This window comes from Carlito syrichta, unplaced genomic scaffold (assembly GCF_000164805.1).
Source record: "Carlito syrichta isolate Samal-C Ts95f unplaced genomic scaffold, Tarsius_syrichta-2.0.1 Scaffold138451, whole genome shotgun sequence".
In the NCBI taxonomy this organism is placed as follows: domain Eukaryota; kingdom Metazoa; phylum Chordata; class Mammalia; order Primates; family Tarsiidae; genus Carlito; species Carlito syrichta.
The window spans coordinates 289,043-306,548 of record NW_007082547.1 but is presented as its reverse complement, the minus strand read 5'-3'; the positions used below and the strand labels follow the sequence as shown (position 1 = coordinate 306,548).

Sequence of the window (17,506 nt, the reverse complement as noted above, 5' to 3'; positions counted from 1 at the left end):
CACCTTGTGTCATGCTCAGGTTTGGGCTTCACCAGCTCCTTCCTCGTCACAAGACTTCTACCTCTTCTCCCATTCACAGGTAGAGGAAAGTGAGGACGAGTGGTCTGTTCCACACTGTTTCACCATCTATGCGGCTCAGAAAACAATGGTGGTGGCAGCCAGGTAAAAGTCTCCTGTATCTCCATCCTGAACAGGTCCTGGGTGCAGGGCTCGGGACTTTTTGTTATGATCCTCTCAGTCCTCTGAGTCATGAGGTGATGAAGCCTCACAGGGGCATGGCTCCTTCACTCTGAGCTCTTCTTCCAAGTCGTGCAACCAAAGGAGCAGCCTCTGCCTTGTCGGGGCAAAGAGTACTTGCTGACCTTTGACAATATCCCATAGAGACGTGGTATTGCTGAGCTGCTCCCCATGCCCTCAGGTTCACAGCGCCTCCAAGGACAGGGTGGGAGAGTGGGCAGGCTCCTGTGGTGGGCTGTCTCTTCCTGCTGCTCCCGCTGAAGGAGCCACACTTCCAGCCATCCTCTGGACCCACAGGACCGGACAGAACAGAATGAGGGGGCATAGGTGCCCTGACTCGTTGCCCTCCCCTGAGGGCTGGACGCTCCATGTCAGGAAGTTGGGAGCCAACTCTGAGCCTCAGCCCTTCTCCCACAGCACTCGGCTGGAAAAAGAGAAGTGGATGCTTGACCTGAATGCCGCGATCCAAGCAGCCAAGAGCAGCAGTGACACATCCCCTGCGCTGCCAGGCAGCACCATGTGTACTCATCCCTCCAGTGAGTTCTGGGCACGCCCCCCAGGACATCCCCAGGGCACCCAAGGCTTTTCTGGAAATTGTTTTCCTTGGTCACGGTCGATTCGCTGAACTCCCACATACTCCGCTTCCACAAGTAACATTCCAGGTTATGCTCTAAGCCCAGGCAGAAAAGGGTCCTCATGCTGCTCTGACAGAAGGATCACATAAGTTTTGCTTGCAGCTGGTGGCTGGCCTGGGATCTAAGTATTTCCCACTTTCCGGAGCCATCCTGGAAGAGCCCGAAGGGTGGAAGTGCCTGGCGAGCATATGATCCAGGGAGTCCCCTGCTGTGTTAGATGCTGATTTCTCCCACAGGATCCTCCAATGAGGTCTCTCTGGAGCAGGAGTCAGAAGAAGATGCTCGGGGCACTCGCAGCTCCCCGGAGGGACAGGGCCAGCACCGGGCTAACACCACGATGCACGTGTGCTGGTACCGGAACACCAGTGTGTCCAGGGCTGACCATAGTGCAGCTGTCGAGGTACGGCTGCATGAGCACTGCCTCAGCTCATCTAGAAGTTTCCCAGCCCTCTATGCATGACGGGCTGCTGAGGAGGGGGCCTCAGGAGAGTCCCAGCAAGTAGGGGTGGCCCCCAGCAAGCTGCTTCCAGCTCTGTTCTTGGTAGCAGTACGGAAAGTCCCCCCATCCCCTCCTTGATAAAAGGTGATTTCACCTTAGATCTATGTATCTGGTGTCCCTTGTGAAGTCCAGGCAGACACAGACATCCTCAGGGTGTTTGTGGTAGAGGTCACTGAGTAAAGCTCTCCTGGGCACATGCCCCATGGCCCTTCACCGCAGGCTTTGGGCTCTGCCCACACACCTTCTCCCAGGGCGATCAGCAGTCTTGCTGCATGGGCCCCTACCTGCCTTCATGGAACTCCAGGTTCCTCAGCCTCGTACCTTCACATACCCTCAAGTCTGCTCTCTTCATCCACTCCAAATTCCCATCCTTCTTGCTACATCTCCAGAATCTCCACCTCACCCTGCTGGGCAGAGACCAAGAGGCTACTTACTCACCCAGTGCCATCTATGTGAAAAGAGGAGTCCTCATGAAGGGGCTGAGCCCAAGTGTCCCTCTTGGTGACCCTGTGTGAGTCAGGATACAGCAGGTTCTGACGTAGGCTCACCAGCTTGTTATTGGCCCAGAACACCTGCAGATCAGAGCAGGGTGCTAGCAGGACACCCCCTCATTTTAGACTGCATGACACTTGAGCACCACCCTGCAGGTGGCAGGCAGAGCAGGCCTGGCCACTCCAGCTCCGAAGTTCACCCCAACCCTGCCAGAGTAGATGTCATACACTCAGGGTCAAGGGTTGGAGTGGTGAGTCTTGAGTACACATGCATTTACTTGCCTCTGCCTCTCCCCAATTAGAACACTGACTTATTACGTAGAAGGAAAAGAAATTCAGTGCCATTTTACTTAGTGCCCAGGACGTCACTCTCTAGGTTAACATGCTTGCACTAGGTTCTCAGTGTTGATAAACAGTGTTGATGCAAGAAGCTGCTGTCCACAGCAATGCAGAGGTACACTAAGGCCCAAGCCAGAGTAAGCCTGTAGGTGGGTGTCTTGGGGAGCAGAACCCTCTCAGAAGACCCCAGGGGACGTGGCTGGGGTCTTGGGTGCCATCTAGTGTACCTGTGCCTTTGCTTTGCTTTATCAACAGAACCAGCTTTCAGGATATCTGCTGAGAAAGTTCAAGAATAGTCATGGCTGGCAGAAACTCTGGGTGGTCTTTACCAACTTTTGTTTATTCTTCTACAAAACTCACCAGGTATGGGTACGCTGCTGAAGCCACAAACATGAGTGGCATTGACACACACTTTACTTGCCTGTGTCTTCTATTTTGGTTCTGAAGTCAGGGGTCATGCTCTTTCCTTTCCCACTCGCCCAATGCCATCTATGTGAAAAGGGGAGTCGGCTCCCTTACTCTATGGGTCCATCTATAGGGGCCGCTGTTGTGTAGGACGAGCCAGAAGCATCTGGGGAAGAGCCAGGGACTTCCGGAGGCAAAGCGATAAGGCATCGGTCAGGGTGGGCCCACATCCCAGCCTCTGGAAACTCATGTCTGTGTGCTGTCTTCCAGGACGACTACCCTCTGGCCAGCCTTCCGCTGCTGGGCTACACTGTGAGTGTTCCCAGGGAGACTGATGGCATCCACAAAGACTATGTTTTCAAGCTTCAGTTCAAATCTCATGTCTACTTCTTCCGGGCAGAGAGCAAGTACACATTTGAGAGGTAATTTTGCCGCAGGCAGCCCTGGTCTGCTGCCCAGGTTGAAGTAGTACCCTGAGGGATGCCGGTGTCTCCTCAGTTCCCCTGCTTCCACTTGTGGAGTTGAAGGCAAATTTCCTGGGTGCTGGAGAGGAAGGGCTGAGTAATGCTCCCAGAGTTTTCAATGACCCCTTGTTATGTCCCATTCACCTCCTATATTGGGTCATCCTTGGAAAGATATATGAGCACAAGCCCACCCTCTCCTCCAGGTGGATGGAGGTGATTGAAGGGGCCAGCAGCTCACCTGGGAGGCCCCCGAGCCTCGTGCAGGACTGCCCACGGCCCTCCTCAGGGCTGGAAGGGCAGTCGGGGAAGGAGGAATGAAGCTCATCCGCCCAGGTGAGGACACACCATGGAGAACCAGAAGGCATGAAGGCAGCCATTGTCCTCACCAAGCTGAGGAACCGGAGCAGCCGCTTGTCCTGAGTCTTCTAACAGGCAGGAGGCAGCTGTGGCCTTGCTGGGTCCCCATCGACACCAAGTGTGGGTGGGCTTCACATGACATCTGAGAGGGACTTTGTCCATTCTCAAGACCCAGCACAGATCTGGGGCACTGGGAAGGACATCAGGTCTCAAATGGGGAGCCACAGGTCCCTGGCTCAAAGGCCATGGGCAGGACCTGAGCTGTGCTCTGGGCATTGGACCAAAGCTAGGCTCACCCTGCCCTCTCCTCTTCCCAGATCAAGGGCCCACTAAGGACTGGCCTAGAACAAGAACTGGGGCAGGCAGCCCCTGAACCATCCTCACAATGCCCACCACCAGAGCTCCTCTCAAGCACTCACTCTCCTCTGGTCCCAGGAAGGCTAGAGCCTCGCAATGCCCAGCCATCCTAACTTTTCCTCTGGGTGAACCAAGTGGCAGCCCCAGCAGCCTGGCCTTCGGGTCACAGCTAAATGAGTCTGGCAGAAGCCACAGTGGTTCCGACCCTACGTACCTCTGGAGAAGCAGAAACCAAAGTACCCTGTGGTCCCTGGGAGGGTGAGGTCTTCTTAATTTATTATGCCCAGCATTTCTTCCAGGTGGAGACAGATGTCTGACTTTGTTCACACATGTCTCAAAATAAACATCTCCCCACCCACCTGCAAACTCCTCTCTTGTCACTGCTCTCCTTCCAGTAGGCAATGCAGAACCCACAAACCCATCACAGGGCACTCAGAAGGGGGAGTCACTGCCACAGTTACTGCGTGCTGTGATGAACACTCGGGACTGAGGACCCAGGAGCCCTGCCTGGCCTGCATCCCCACACACACCTGCATGTCTCCAATTCAGGTCTTTATTGAACGTCGCAGGGCCTCTCAATGTTCTATGAACACTAACACCTTAACCTCAGAATATTTAAGCAAACAAGTTTGATTTTCTTAAAAAACAAAACATTCTGGATGACACAAGTACTTATGAGCAGACACAGTACCTGATCCAACACCACAAGGCAAATCTACAGCCATCATAGGCCTGGAGGACAGCAGCTAGGTGGGGGAGGACAAGCTGGGCTGCTCCTCTGGGGCTGCCCTGTCACCTGCCCTGGCCTTGTGAGGGAAGAAGAGAGAGCTACCCTGACAGTTGCTCTGCTCCCTGGTCTGGGCAGCCATAGGGCCGTGTGAGTCCACAGAAGGGCCAGGCCTAACTCCTAGGGGACACTTGAGAAACAGGACCACGCCAGCTGCCGAGTGGCTGCAGGGCCATCCATGGGCTCTGCTGCTGGGCATGGCTTCGGCTGGGCCAGGAGGGGAAGGTGGAAACAGATGTATGGAGGCGTCCCCCAAATGTGCAGAACAGCATACTGCCAGGGTAGAAGGAGACTGTGACCTGGCACACGAAGCCTGTGGGCTCTGACGTGTCCTGCGGGCACGACACAGCATGAGGCGCCTTCCAAGTCAGCACAGTTCTTACGGAGCTCATAACAAAAACAAAGGACCTTCTGTCCCTTCTCCATGAACAGCAGCATGCTTCAGCGGGTTGATGTCAGGTGGTTTCTGTTGTGTGAAAACCTGCAAAGGGGAGAAGAGCCCCAGCTGCTGCTCTGGCAGGACCGTGTGCACCTCCACAGCCAGGCCTCTTGAACGCCTCACGTGCATGTAAGTCTGAAGCAGCAGCTATGACAAACAGCACTGCACAGGTTCAAAGGTGGCCCCAATGCACAGAGTCTCAGGAGTAGCATGACTGGCCCAGAGCCCATTCCCAAAAGCCACTGCCCAGGGTTGCTGGGGTGGAGTCTGTGTGTGCAGGCCATGACTCAGAGCCCAGAGAGCAGGGGAGGACCCTACAGCGTGACTGTGGGATGCTGAGCCTGTTAGGCTGTGGACAGTGCCCTGTCCTTTCACCACGGGCATGAGCTGGCACAGGAGCAGCAGCCAGCTGCAGAGAATGGCACTGCTGCACTACTGGGCTGGGGACCCCAGGACACTGCATGAGGCCAAGGGTTGGACCTTCCATGCAGTTAGACAAGAAAGGCCCTGCCCCCTCTCTCCAGCCCCAAAAGTTCCATGGCCATGGGAGCTGGCTCCAAACCAGGAAGAGAATGACATGCCACCCTTCCCAAGGAATGAAGCCAGGACAGTGCCAAACCTGGCCACCCCATGTCCAGCTCTTCCTCAGTGGGGATGATCCCAATTGACCCTGCAGCAGGGCCGCCCTCACCTCTGCACTCGCTCTACCAGGTGCACCATCAGTTTGTCCGAGATGCCAGGGCAGGACTCCTCAGCCAGGCTGAAGGCGTTCTCCAGCTCCTCCAGTGCCCCCACACTCCCACCACTCTGCTTGTGCTTCTCTTTGAGCTGCAGAGAGATAGTGCACACCTGACCATGGGTTCCAGGATGGGCTCTGGGGCAGCCTGCTCCTTCGCTGGCACACGCATGGTCACAAGTCATGCTGGACCAACTATGACCCACATCCAGGAGCCATCCAAGGAGCTGGGAAGTGTCATTACCAAGGCTGCCTCCCCTGCTGATGGGTGACCCCAATGGTCCTTCCACCACAAGTTCCCACCCTCCCTCTGCATTCCAGGAAAGTCTGTGGCCTCGTTCTCAGGACAGGGCCAGAAGGCTTCCTTCCAGATAAAGGTCACAGAAGCAACTGAAAGGGTGCAGCCAGACCTAAAAAACACAAAAGTCCAGAAGCTTGTAGAGTGAACCGCAAAACCAGACTGTCAGCACACAACTCCAATCTGACCCATGGAGCTCTCTGTTAAGGACCCCAAAGCTTCCCATCACTGAGGTGTTACCCACCCTCAGAGGCTGTGGCTAGACCAGCAGGTTGCTTAGTATCTGGGCCCAAGTGTCTCTGCCTTCCACTTGGGCCTCCACACGGGCTGGGGTTACTGCCCCGGCCATCCTCAGGTAAACTCTGCTGTCAGCACATTCACTAATATCCATCCTCCCTTCCTCAGCTCCAGGGGGGCTCCTGGAAATCAAGAATGCATCTCAGCTGCATATTTCTGGGGATGTCACTGGCTACCTGTCAGCAAGTGACACCTGCTGGGTCACATGAATGCCGGGGAGTTACCTTCAGACCTCCCTGCTCTGTACTGACCCCAACATCCATTCTCTGCTTCTTCTCTACAGAAGAGGCATCTACGTGTTAGCACTTTTAAATTTTTGAGTCGGGGTCTCAATCTGTCACCCAGGCTGGAATGCAGTGGCACAATCATGGCTCACTGCAGCCTCGACCTCCTGGACTCAGGCAATCCTTCTACCTCAGCCTCCCAAGTAGCTGGGACTGTAGGCGTGCACTACCACACCCAGCTAATTTTTTTTTTTTTTTTTTTTTGTAGATGAGGTCTTGACAGACAAGGGGGGAACCAAAAAACAGAATTTACAAAAAACTGTACATTTATTCTTACGTGTTTAAATTTCAGTCACCTTCAAATTACTCTCTGATGCAATACACCTATCGAGATGCTTTTTCCATTACTCAAAACAGTTTTTGAACTCATCAATTTTTTTTTTTTGAGTTGGAGTCACCCAGGCTGGAGTGCAGTGGCACACTCACAGCCACCCCAGCAATGACCTGCTCGGATCCGGCAATCCTTCCACCTCAACTTTCCAAGTAGCCAGAACTAGAGGGGCACGCTACCACCCCCAGCTAATTTTTTGATTTATTGTAGAGACGAGGTCTTACTGTGTTGCCCAGGCTGCTCTCAAACCAGCAGGCTCTGGCAATCCACTCATCTCAGCCTCCCAAAGTGCTGGGATCATAGGCTGAGCCACCGAACCCGGCCTGTACTCATCATTCTTGATGCCTTTTTGGTGACCTGAACTCATCAATTTTGATGCCTTTTTAGTGCTTCTGCTGCTGTTTCACTTCTTCCACATCAGCAAAACAGTTCCCTGTGAAGACTTTTTTCATCCAGGGAAATAATAAAAAATCACTTGGGGCAAGATTGAGTAAATAGGGAGGGTGGAGCACAGGGGTCATGCCATCTTTGGTCAAAGATTGCTGAATACTCAGTGCAGTGTGAGCAGGTACACTCGTAAATCACCCATCACAAAATGGGCAAATGTGCTGAAAGAATCTCTAATAATAAATTCACTGACTGAAAACAGCCTTTCACAACAATACTAGTTGGTAGATGCCGATGGGTTCCCAGAACACTTATGTAGTGGGGGAAGCCTGTACTACAAGGGGCCCACCCTCCAAAAGATAACTGTGGTTTTATGGGGATCCCCCTCATATTGCTCAGGCTGGTCTCAAACTCCCAGACTCAAGCAATCTTCCTGCTTCAGTCTCCCGGAGTGTTGGGATTACAGGTGTGAACCACTGCACCTGGTCAATTTTTTTGTTTTGTAGAAACAAGGTCTTATTATGTTGCCCAGGCTAGTCTTGAACTCCTGGGCTCAAGCAATCCTCCTACCTCAGCCTGCTAAAGTGTTGGGATTACAGATATAAGCCACGGCACCCAGCCTAATGTTGGTATTTAAAAAAAAAAACACACAGGAACTCAGCAGATCTGGAACACAAAAGGGTCCTGTTTGGCCAGTTCATCCCAGTGGAGTCTACTCCTTTTACTCAGAAAACAGGCCCACTATCAGCTGCAAATGGAACCCATGGCTCAGGGCTGGCCAATGCATGAGGCACTATGGGCAAGGCGTCTCTGGAACAGTATCAGAGCCCCCACCCCCTACATCACAGAACCCACCCTACTCTCACCTCTCCGAAGACCGGCCGGACCAGTGTAGACAGGCACTGGGACCTCGGCTGCCTCTTGACAGGCTCTGCAGGCTGTGAAGGAAGCCGGGACATGGGGTGAGGGAGGAGCATGGGCAGCAGAGCAGCGTGGGCAGCAGAGCAGCATGGGCAGCAGAGCTGCAGGGCAGCAGCACAACCGTCTCTGCCCCAGGTTTCTGGCTGCCATGAAGGAACTGAGGCTGGGAGCAGCCTGTGGGGTACATGCCCAGGGCTGGTTCCAGAACCACCAGGCGGCCCAGGGAGTCTGAGGACCTGCAACCTCCACGCTTTCTTCCCACAAGGTCAGCTCTGAACAGGCCCCTATCATCCCAGCATGTGCTGTAGCTAGGGGTCTCCATGCCAGGCTCAGGCCCAGGATCATGCTGGAGGTCAGCCCACTCCTTCCCCTTCCTTCTCCTTCCCAAGCTCCTTGTCCAGGCCCTGGACACTGATGGACTAAAGGGAGCCCCACACCCAGCCCACCCTGCAGCCCAGGTGCCTACTGCCCCAGGGGAAGCCATGTTGGCAGGTGCACATGGGGTGGTGGCTCCCAGGGCCCAGCCAGGGACAGACCTTCTGTGAGCCATGCAGGGCTGTCCCCTTGTGCAGCTTGCTGTGTGGACTCGGCCGGATGGTGGGGGGGAACGTCCAGATGGGGCCCTGCTCCCCGTCCTCAGCCTCGCCATCGCTGAAGAGGACCATGAGATACAAGGGCCAGTGAGGGGAAGACTGGGAGGCACAAGGCCCTTGGGGAACAGCTCCTCGTTGGCTTCTGAGGTGGCCTCATGGCCCAAAGAGAGGCCCTAGGTGCCTGCGGGTACGTGCTCTGCAGGGTCCAAGTGACACCACCACAAGCCTATCCTGTGCCCCAAGGGTGCCTTGGCCCAGCCACACATCTGACCACCCCCCAGCACCTGCATCCTTGCCTGTGGAGGGGGAACCCCATGTCAAAGGGCCCAGGGCTACCATGAGGACAAGCAAGGCCCCTACATGTCAGAATCCTCAGAGCTGGATTCCTCGCCATGCCCCTCTGACTTCCAGCGCTTGTAGCGGTCAATGAGCTCCGTGAGGAAAGAGGTCTTCTTGGTGTAGCGCGTGATAAACTTGTGCTTCAGCAGCTCCTTGGCAGTGGGCCGCTGCAGGGAGATGGACACTGGTCACCAGGCACAACTAGCTCTGTCCACAGGGGAGCGGACACAAGGTGGCCTGGGCTGGGAATCTGGAGTGGAGAGGTCCTTACAGTGGGTGGCAACAACTAGGAGTCTGGGACGTCTTGGTCCCTGGGCCATGCTGTCTACCCCAAAGGAATGTCCTCCCCTATAAGGCCCCCAAGAACCTAGCCTGAGGGGTAGGGACCCAGCTGGAAGCAAGTCTTACAAATCGGGGGTCCTTGTTGAGGCAGGCCTCCACAAACTCCTTAAAAGGCTTGCTGTGGTGGCCCTCCAGCGTGGGTGGGCTGTTCTTGGGAATCAGGAACAATACTCGCATGGGGTGAAGGTCAGAGTTCGGTGGCTCCCCTTTGGCCAGTTCAATGGCCGTGATCCCCAAGGACCAGATGTCAGCCTGGACAGAACATATGGATTGTTGTGGCCCTGCTGCAGCACCTGAGCTGGCCACAGCCATGACCATACCTGCCTGCCCACCACACCCACCTTGAAGTCGTAGGCGGACTGCTTGATGACCTCAGGTGCCATCCAGAAGGGGGTGCCCACGAATGTGTTCCTCTTGATCTGTGTGTCCGTGAGCTGCCCCGCCACCCCGAAGTCCGCCAGCTTCACATCACCCTGCTCTGAGAGCAGCACGTTGGCAGCTGCTCGACACAGGACAGGCAGGGGTCATCTTCGGCTCCATGTGGGCCTCACCCTGGGCCCTCTGCAGGCAGCAGCTACCTGAGAAGTGTCAGGGTGCCATCCACCCAGCCTCCTGGGGACACCACAGGGCTGAACCCGGGACCTCAGCCCTTCTTGCCACTCTCTAACCCAGGGCTACTCGGCCATGGGAGAACTGCCAGTAGGAGCCCAGTCTCCCACCACAGCCCAAGCTCCAGGGCCCTCCATGCATTTGACAAATCCTAATAGACTCCCCAATGGGCTCCTGCAGAGATGACTAACCAAGGACGTAGCCAATACGGGCCTGCCAGAATGCCCCTCACTCTGCCAAACTCATCCCCTATGATAGAGATGGCTCAGTGCTCTTGGCAAGTCCCCTCCAGTCAGTGGAACCAGACCATACAGTAGGTCATTCAAACCTACGCCTGATACACTGACATAAGACCACAGGCGAGAAGAAACAGTTCTGGCTTAAATGAGGTCTCTTCCTACACTAGGTGTGCAGCTGGTTTCTTCAGTGTATGGGGAACAGCATCTTCTGGAAACAGCAAGACAGAACTGCTCAGTTTCCAGGTAGCCACAGGGCTCCCCATACCCCAGACCTCAGGTACCACCAGCCACTCAGCCCTCACAGGCCCTGGCCTTTCTAGGATCAGGGGGGCTCAGGATAGGACGGGAGCCATGTCCAGCCTTGTCAGGACCTTTGATGTCTCGGTGGATCTTGCGTTCAGAGTGCAGATAATCCAGGCCCTTCAGAATCTCCCGCAGGATCGTGGCGATGTAGGTCTCCTCCAGGGGGCCCGGTTTAAGCTGGAGAGGAAGGTGGACAGCAGGGCCTCTGCTCCCACCCCATCCCCAATGCCTGAGCGCAACTGCCTCGACAGGGACGGGTGTCCCTGCAGATAGTCAGGGGCTTCCTTTACTTCTCAAACAGAGCTAAGCTTCAGATAATGTGTCGGGTGGGAGTGGGGGTGGCGAAAGCTCTTTCTAGTGCGTGTAAACTCGCTTCATCTTTACTGTAAATATAACAGGAAGACATGGTCCCAGCCAGCCCACAGAGCTTCCCTGCCCCCAGCCTGTTTGCCAGGCACTCACCCCAACCAACTCCCACAGGCTGGCATCCCTTTCAGCACCAACTGGGCAAATGTGTGGACCACAGCTCATTTGTGACTTAGATAATTTCTAATTAACACCTAATTAGCACTATGGCACCAAAGCAGAGGTGGCCCCTGGGAGTCCATGAGTCCGAGGGGTAGTGGGTCCCAGGACACCGCATCCCCAGCAAGCTACCCACTGCTGTGACCTATGCCTCACCAGGTCCAGTGCGGAGCCGCCACCCAGGTACTCCATGATGATCCATAGCTTGGTGCTCTGGGACCGGAGAGAAGCCTATCAGCACTTGGTATGGGGAGGGGGCATGCCCAGGGGTAGGAGTCACAGGCAAGAGTCAGCCAGGGTTCAAGCCACACAGGGAACCCACCGGGGCCATCCCTGCCAGGAACCCCAAACAGGAAAGGGCTCCCACAGCCTCACCCAGCTCACCTCCCACCACACCCCGGCTACAGACGCTCAGAGGACTGAATGCTCAAAGCAGTAGAGAGTCCACTTCTCTAAGACCCTATCCAAAACCAGCCCTGGGACCCAGTCTCACAAGGCCCAGGAAGACAGCATGCTTGGCAAATACATGGCCTGACACACCCACACATCAAGCATTCTCCTAGGCATCTCCCCACATGGTAACCCAGAGTGCTCCTAGTGGTGCCCTTGCAGCTGTCCTACAGGACTACCCCAGCCATAGGAAGCATAGTAGGCAGGCCAGTGGGTCCTATAGCCACTTCAGAGCCAACTGATCCTTTCCTGGAGAGTCTGCTCCATGGTGAAGCTGGGTCAGTGCTCAACTATTAGGGCATCTTTGCCCTTTCAGACCAGGGCCCCTTGCACCCAGCGGCACACTGCCCTGCTCCTCCCCACTGCCCTACCTAGCCAGGGGCCCTCAGACACAGCATTTAGTCTCTCTGAGATGGAGAAGAGGGCCTGGCACGGAGCAAGCAGGCCTTGCACACCCCCACCAGCACCTTCAGGTAGGAGCCAAAGTAACGGGTGATGTAGGGGCTGTCACATTGGCTGAGCACGGTGATCTCCTGCTGGATATCCTCAATCTCATCCTCGGCCTCTTCCAGGTCGATGATCTTGATGGCCACCACCTCCTTGGTGTGGTTGTCGATGCCCTTGTACACCTCCCCGAATGAGCCCTTGCCAATGCGGTCGAGCTTGGTGAAGAGTTCTTCAGGGTCCACTCGAGAATGCTACAGGGGCCGATAGGGGCAAAAGAGAGCAGGGACAGAGAGCAGGGACAGAGAACAGGGACAGAGAGCATGCAGCACCCAGTCAGGAGATGTGCTGGACAAGTAGAGGCCAACCTAACGGAGGGGGTACTCACAAGCAAGGAGGAACCCAAGGGAGCATGCCTACATTCTTTTCTGATTTCTTCTTTTAACACTTTTTGTTCAGAAAACCTAAACATAACTCTCCATGCAAAGAAGAAAGTCCCCAGAGAACTGAAAGAGACCAGGGTTCTGGCTGACACAGTGAACCCTGATGGGAATCATGGCCTTAGGTAATGACAAGATAGTACCGGTCAGGTGTAATAATGTCCCACCTGATGTTAACAGTAGGTTAATGCCCCTGGGAGGTGAAGGGTATTTGGTAGCTCTTACTTATTTCGCTATAAACCTGAAATTGCTCTAAAAAATAAACTCTATTAAAAACAAAAAGCCCAGCATGTGTTACCCAAGTTCTCCTGCACTCCTGAAGCCAAAACCCTTAGAAAGGGCTTTCCCCACCCCAAATCAGTCCCACACTCTCACGCCAGTACTGAGTTGAAAACCAATGCTTTCTCGATGCAGAAAGTTGCCCTACACAGGCCTCAGACTTAAACAAACAAGGCCTGAAACTTACTGAGCAACCAGTGTGGATGGTGCTTGATCCTCAGCCCAGGGCACCCCAAGTGTCAGGACAAAGCAGCAGAGGTATGCCCCCAGTCTCTACCCATATTCCTGACTTTGGGCCAGCTCTCCCAGCAGGGCTGCTGCAGGGCATCAGAGGCTAAGCCTAGAAAGCTGGCAACACCAGAGCACCTCCCTGGGCCAGGGCCACCCTGAGTCACCTCCAGCTCCTACAGATGAGACTTTCTGAGGACCCCATGCTCCCCCCCAAGAACTGATGTACTGCATTCTCAGAAATTCTAGGGTGACAAGAGGACAGGACAGAGAGCCAGCCTACCCAAGGACCCTTTGTGGTCCTGGGCAGGGCTTGTGCAAGAGCTGATGATGAGAGCCCAAGTCTTGTCCAGACACAGGCAAAAAAGGGTTTCCCAAGCCCTGCCAGTGTTACCTACACCAAGAAATACTTTCCCCCAAAGAGGCCATTCCCCCAGGACAGCATATTGATGCCAATTTAATGTGACCAAGCATAAAAAGGCAAAACCACAACTTGTTACGGACACAAATGCTGACCACTCTGGTGGCCAACTCATCCTGGTGCTGAAGGCAAGGCCCGTCCCAGGGTGTGCTTTCCCCAGGGTGGGCCCATCCCACATCCCATCCCACATCCCATCCCACATCCCATCCCTCCACACTCCTGGGGAGGAGACCGTGTCCTCCAAGAATGGACACAGAGCACCATACGAGGCCCTTACGCTCACCCTGTGGACACTTGTGTGCTGGGGCCATCTAGGCCCACACTCAGCCAGAGCCCACTGGACATCATTCCAGTCTGACATTTCAATGTGAGACTGATTGCAAACCAGCTGCCTTCCCAGGGTTTGTAACCAGGAGGGAGGGAGGCAGAGGTGGCACACAGGCCCACATCTCAACACCCAACATCTTTCTGAGCACCAGGCCCCAAGATGACAGGAACTTTGGAGGCATAGAGGTGACTGGGGGGAGGGCCAGGGGACAAGGCAGCATCTCAACAGAGGCCACCTAATCCTCCTACACAGGCTGGCTTGGCAAGGCCTGGGGATACATGGCAGCCTCCGTGCAGTGGCCCAAGCAGGCCAGCAGCAGTGCCCACACGTACCTGGCTCAGTCCAGAGGTTTGGCCACCTAAGGGAGAAACGGCCAGTCCAGCCTCAAGTGACCCTTGTCACTTCCTCACTAGAACCAGCTGCCCAGTCCTAAAGCCAGTATCCATGGGGGAGACAGTAGGTGGTGGTTAGAACTGCCAGGAAGGACCAAAGCCAAGGCCGAGGGACTCATCCAGACAGTTTTAGAAAGCTGAGTGCCACCCGGGGTCCTTCAGGCCACACTGGTCGAGGTGAGCTGCATCTGCCCCCAGTCTGGCCACTCCTGCTGGTCAGGCACTTTAAAGAGAAGTCAAGAAAAATCACTGGAGTGTGGCTGACAAGTCACAACTGCTCAGCTGTTTCCAGGTTGAGGGGTGGGACGCACAGATCAGATGATCAGAATCAGCCCCTTCTGAAACCCCAACCTGGAACGTATGATTTCTCTTTTTTCTTTTGAATCAGTAGTCTGTAGACATGGTCTGGACAATCACCCAGAACACTCAACTGACTGACATCAAGACCCTCTGTTCTCCAAATCAGCCCTAGGGCTGCCAGGTCTGGGACCACCACCTGCCAATATGTCTGCTATTAGCGTTGCCCCATAAAATAAGGGAAGTAACCCAGCACACACAGTCGAAATGTCTCCAATCACCATCCAATAGGCAACAGCTGAATGAGGACACAGTGCTCTGGTACCCCACAATCATTCAGACCCCCTAGGGCTGGGCAGGAACTGGCCAGGTGGAAGGGTTTAGTCCACAGCAGAAGCACAGGCTGGAGTATACCCCACTATGCCACAAGGAGACTGACCCACAGGGCCATAGGACACCATGGCAACCATTTCAAGAGAAAACAGCCCCATCAAGTTTCCTGCCACTGTCTAGTCTCTCACCATCCAGGCTAGACAAAGGGGCCCTTAAGAGGACAAAGGGTGCTTCCTACTTTTGGGGTCCCTTACTCAGTGTCCCTGCACTCCCTCCCCTGGGTCTGATCAGACCAAGAACCATCAGCACACAGTTACATGGCAGCTCATAGCTCCAATTTCTCATTTCGTGATCCACATGAACTATTCCTGCAGGGTTTATTTGAATCGGAGTCTCACTCTGTTGCCCAGACTGGAGTGCTGTGGCACACTTACAGCCACCGCAGCCTCAATCTGCTAGGTTCAGGTAATCCTTCTCCCTCAGCCTCCAAGTAGCTGAAACTACAGGCACATGCCACCATGCCCAGCAAATGATTTCCTTGATTTATTGTAGAGACAAGATCTTGCCATGTTGCCCAGGCTGGTCTCGAATGTGGGCTCAGGCAATACTCTCACCTCAGCCTCCCAAAGTGCTGGGATAACAGGTGTGAGCCACCACACCTGGCTATTCCTGCAGTTCTTAAAAATAAACTGAAGGCATTTTTCTCTTCCAGCACCATAGTCATATAAGTTCCAGACACAAAATGCCAAAAACAAAGAAAAATCTGTTAGCTTATTTCAGCATCTGTCAGCAAGCCCCAGTCCCCATCTGTGACCACGGCTGGTCCAGGATGCCCTGCCCAACAGCTGCACATAGTGTCCCGGGTTTCCAGGCTGGCCCGGTTTCCTCTAAGGAGCCCTGACTCCAGTTCCTGCCCCCATGCAGACGGACGTGCTTCCTGTCCCACCACACGCCCAGCTCTCAAGGATTCAGCACACAGGAATGAATGTACAGGGAGGGCTACACTGTCCTCAAAGGAGATCCCAATACCTTTCAGCAGTCAGCCTAAAGCCTGCCCCCAGCCAAGGTGTTAACAGCAAAACCAGTTAGGATGCAGGAAAACCCAGTAAACAAAGCATTCCCTCTACTTCGCTATCCTCTTCAGATCACATTTGTTTTAAAATAATAATAATAAAAAGGCAAGGGAGAGCTAAATGTAAGTTTCCCCAGAGTGGCTGCCCCCACCCTCCATCTCTGGCATGCCCCGCAGCACCAGCAGCTGGTTCTCATTCCAGGCAAACATTGCGAGGGCTCATTGTAGTGGGTCCCTCCAAGTCACTGGTTAACACACAGGACCCTTCAAGGTAGTTCCATGGTGGGAATTACAAGAACTAGTTAAGCAAAGACACTGGCATCCTCTTCCAGGCAAGAGCTTGGAGCTGGGTTAAACAGGTTATGCACAGAGCAGATTTCTCCTCTTCCCTCGGCAAAAGCAAACACGTTCTTTGCTTTCCCTGCACACCAACTTACACAGATCAGCTTGATCACATTCCCAGCCCTTTAGTTGCCCCCTACAGCCCCTGCACCAGCACAATATGGTCAGAATGACCAGTGGCCCAGGCCCAGGCTGCAGTGTGGACCCTGACCTTCCTCACATGCCTTCAAATGCTGAGATGCAGGCTCCGCGGGGTTCCCACCCAAGTCATCCCCCTGGCCCAATGCTGGGAGCAGCATCCTGTCCCTGAGATAAGGCATCTGTCTCTTCACAAACCTCCACCACCCTGAAAGAGAGAAAACCACCCCTGGGGCTTTATTTTAAGAAGCCTGTGGTCTTCTGCCACACAAAAAGCCACAGGCACACGGCACAGCCCCAGTCACCACCGCGTCGCCCCCTGCCCACAGATGCGCGCTCCTTCCTTCACCCCACGTCCCTCCAACCTGATACCGCCCCTCAAAGACCCAGGATGGTTTTCAAGCGATACTCCTCGGGCAACGAGCATGGACCTTCCGGGTCAGCACTGGTTCTGGGATTCTGCATCACTCCAGTCGCGGGGGACGCTGGGCGCGGGAGCCAAGTCTCACCTGGTTGGCAAATCCCCTGAGGTGAGCCATGGCCGCGCTACCCTCAGACCATCCGTCTGCAGCTTCAGAAGGCGTATGGATCCCGCCGGGAGGCTCGGAACCCGTTCGCTCGCGCTGCTCGCGTCAGTCCACTAGGAAGGAACGGAGGCCCGCTCAAGTGCCCATTCGGTCACCTGGGAACGATCTCCGGGGCGGCAGGCAGGAAACGCGAGGTCCCCGGGGAGACCCCCATGGCCGCCCCGCCCGGGCCAAACGCCCAGGCGCCCCCAGGGCTCACTGCCCCTCCCACCTCCGCCCCCGGCCCCGACCTCTCTAGAGGTTCGCTTCCTCCTGGAGCCCTCGCCCCGGTCCCCTACCGTCCCAGCCCCGCCCCAGGCCCTCCCTCCGCCCCCTCCCTCAACCCAACCGCCCCAGGCGCAGCCCCGCCCGGCAGCGCGCCCACCTCCGAGGGGCTCCATCCCGGCCTCCCCCGGCCCGCTCCGCAGCGCCCGCGAAGGCTCCCACCCGCAGCCCCCGTTCGCCCCGGGGAGCCGGGCCTTCCAGCCCGTGAAGCAGCGGCAGCGGCGGCGGCGGCGGCTGGAAAAAGTCCGGCGGCAGCGACGGCGAAGGAGGGGCGCGG

At 55.4% G+C, this 17,506-nt stretch overlaps 2 protein-coding genes across 7 annotated transcripts in view; one reads left to right on the top strand and one right to left on the bottom strand.

Annotated features, from left to right (window-relative positions):
- FARP2 (FERM, ARH/RhoGEF and pleckstrin domain protein 2) overlaps window positions 1-4,233 on the top strand; it is a 129,792-nt gene extending 125,559 nt beyond the window's left edge. For both annotated transcript variants that reach the window (XM_021708462.1, XM_021708463.1), the window contains 6 exons: window positions 80-162; window positions 655-773; window positions 1,109-1,272; window positions 2,457-2,564; window positions 2,877-3,028; window positions 3,274-4,233. In XM_021708462.1, the coding sequence (XP_021564137.1) occupies window positions 80-162; window positions 655-773; window positions 1,109-1,272; window positions 2,457-2,564; window positions 2,877-3,028; window positions 3,274-3,388 (741 nt within the window). In that variant the 3' untranslated portion in view covers window positions 3,389-4,233. The remainder of the gene's footprint in view (window positions 1-79; window positions 163-654; window positions 774-1,108; window positions 1,273-2,456; window positions 2,565-2,876; window positions 3,029-3,273) is intronic.
- A 90-nt stretch (window positions 4,234-4,323) lies between these two features.
- Window positions 4,324-17,506, bottom strand: STK25 (serine/threonine kinase 25). 5 transcript variants are annotated; one of them, XM_008049842.1, is made up of 12 exons: window positions 17,330-17,506; window positions 16,888-17,018; window positions 12,132-12,362; window positions 11,371-11,427; window positions 10,758-10,866; window positions 9,880-10,037; window positions 9,605-9,790; window positions 9,218-9,363; window positions 8,801-8,915; window positions 8,210-8,281; window positions 5,702-5,838; window positions 4,324-5,052 (listed from the first exon to the last, which is right to left on the bottom strand). In XM_008049842.1, exons 2-12 carry the CDS (start codon window positions 16,915-16,917, stop codon window positions 5,013-5,015), a joined length of 1,281 nt encoding a protein of 426 aa, XP_008048033.1. In that variant the 5' UTR covers window positions 16,918-17,018; window positions 17,330-17,506; the 3' UTR covers window positions 4,324-5,012. The 5 variants fall into 5 exon arrangements, with proteins under 5 accessions (XP_008048033.1, XP_021564139.1, XP_021564140.1 ...); XM_021708464.1 differs by having other exon boundaries at window positions 17,392-17,506; XM_021708465.1 differs by having other exon boundaries at window positions 12,182-12,362; window positions 17,330-17,500.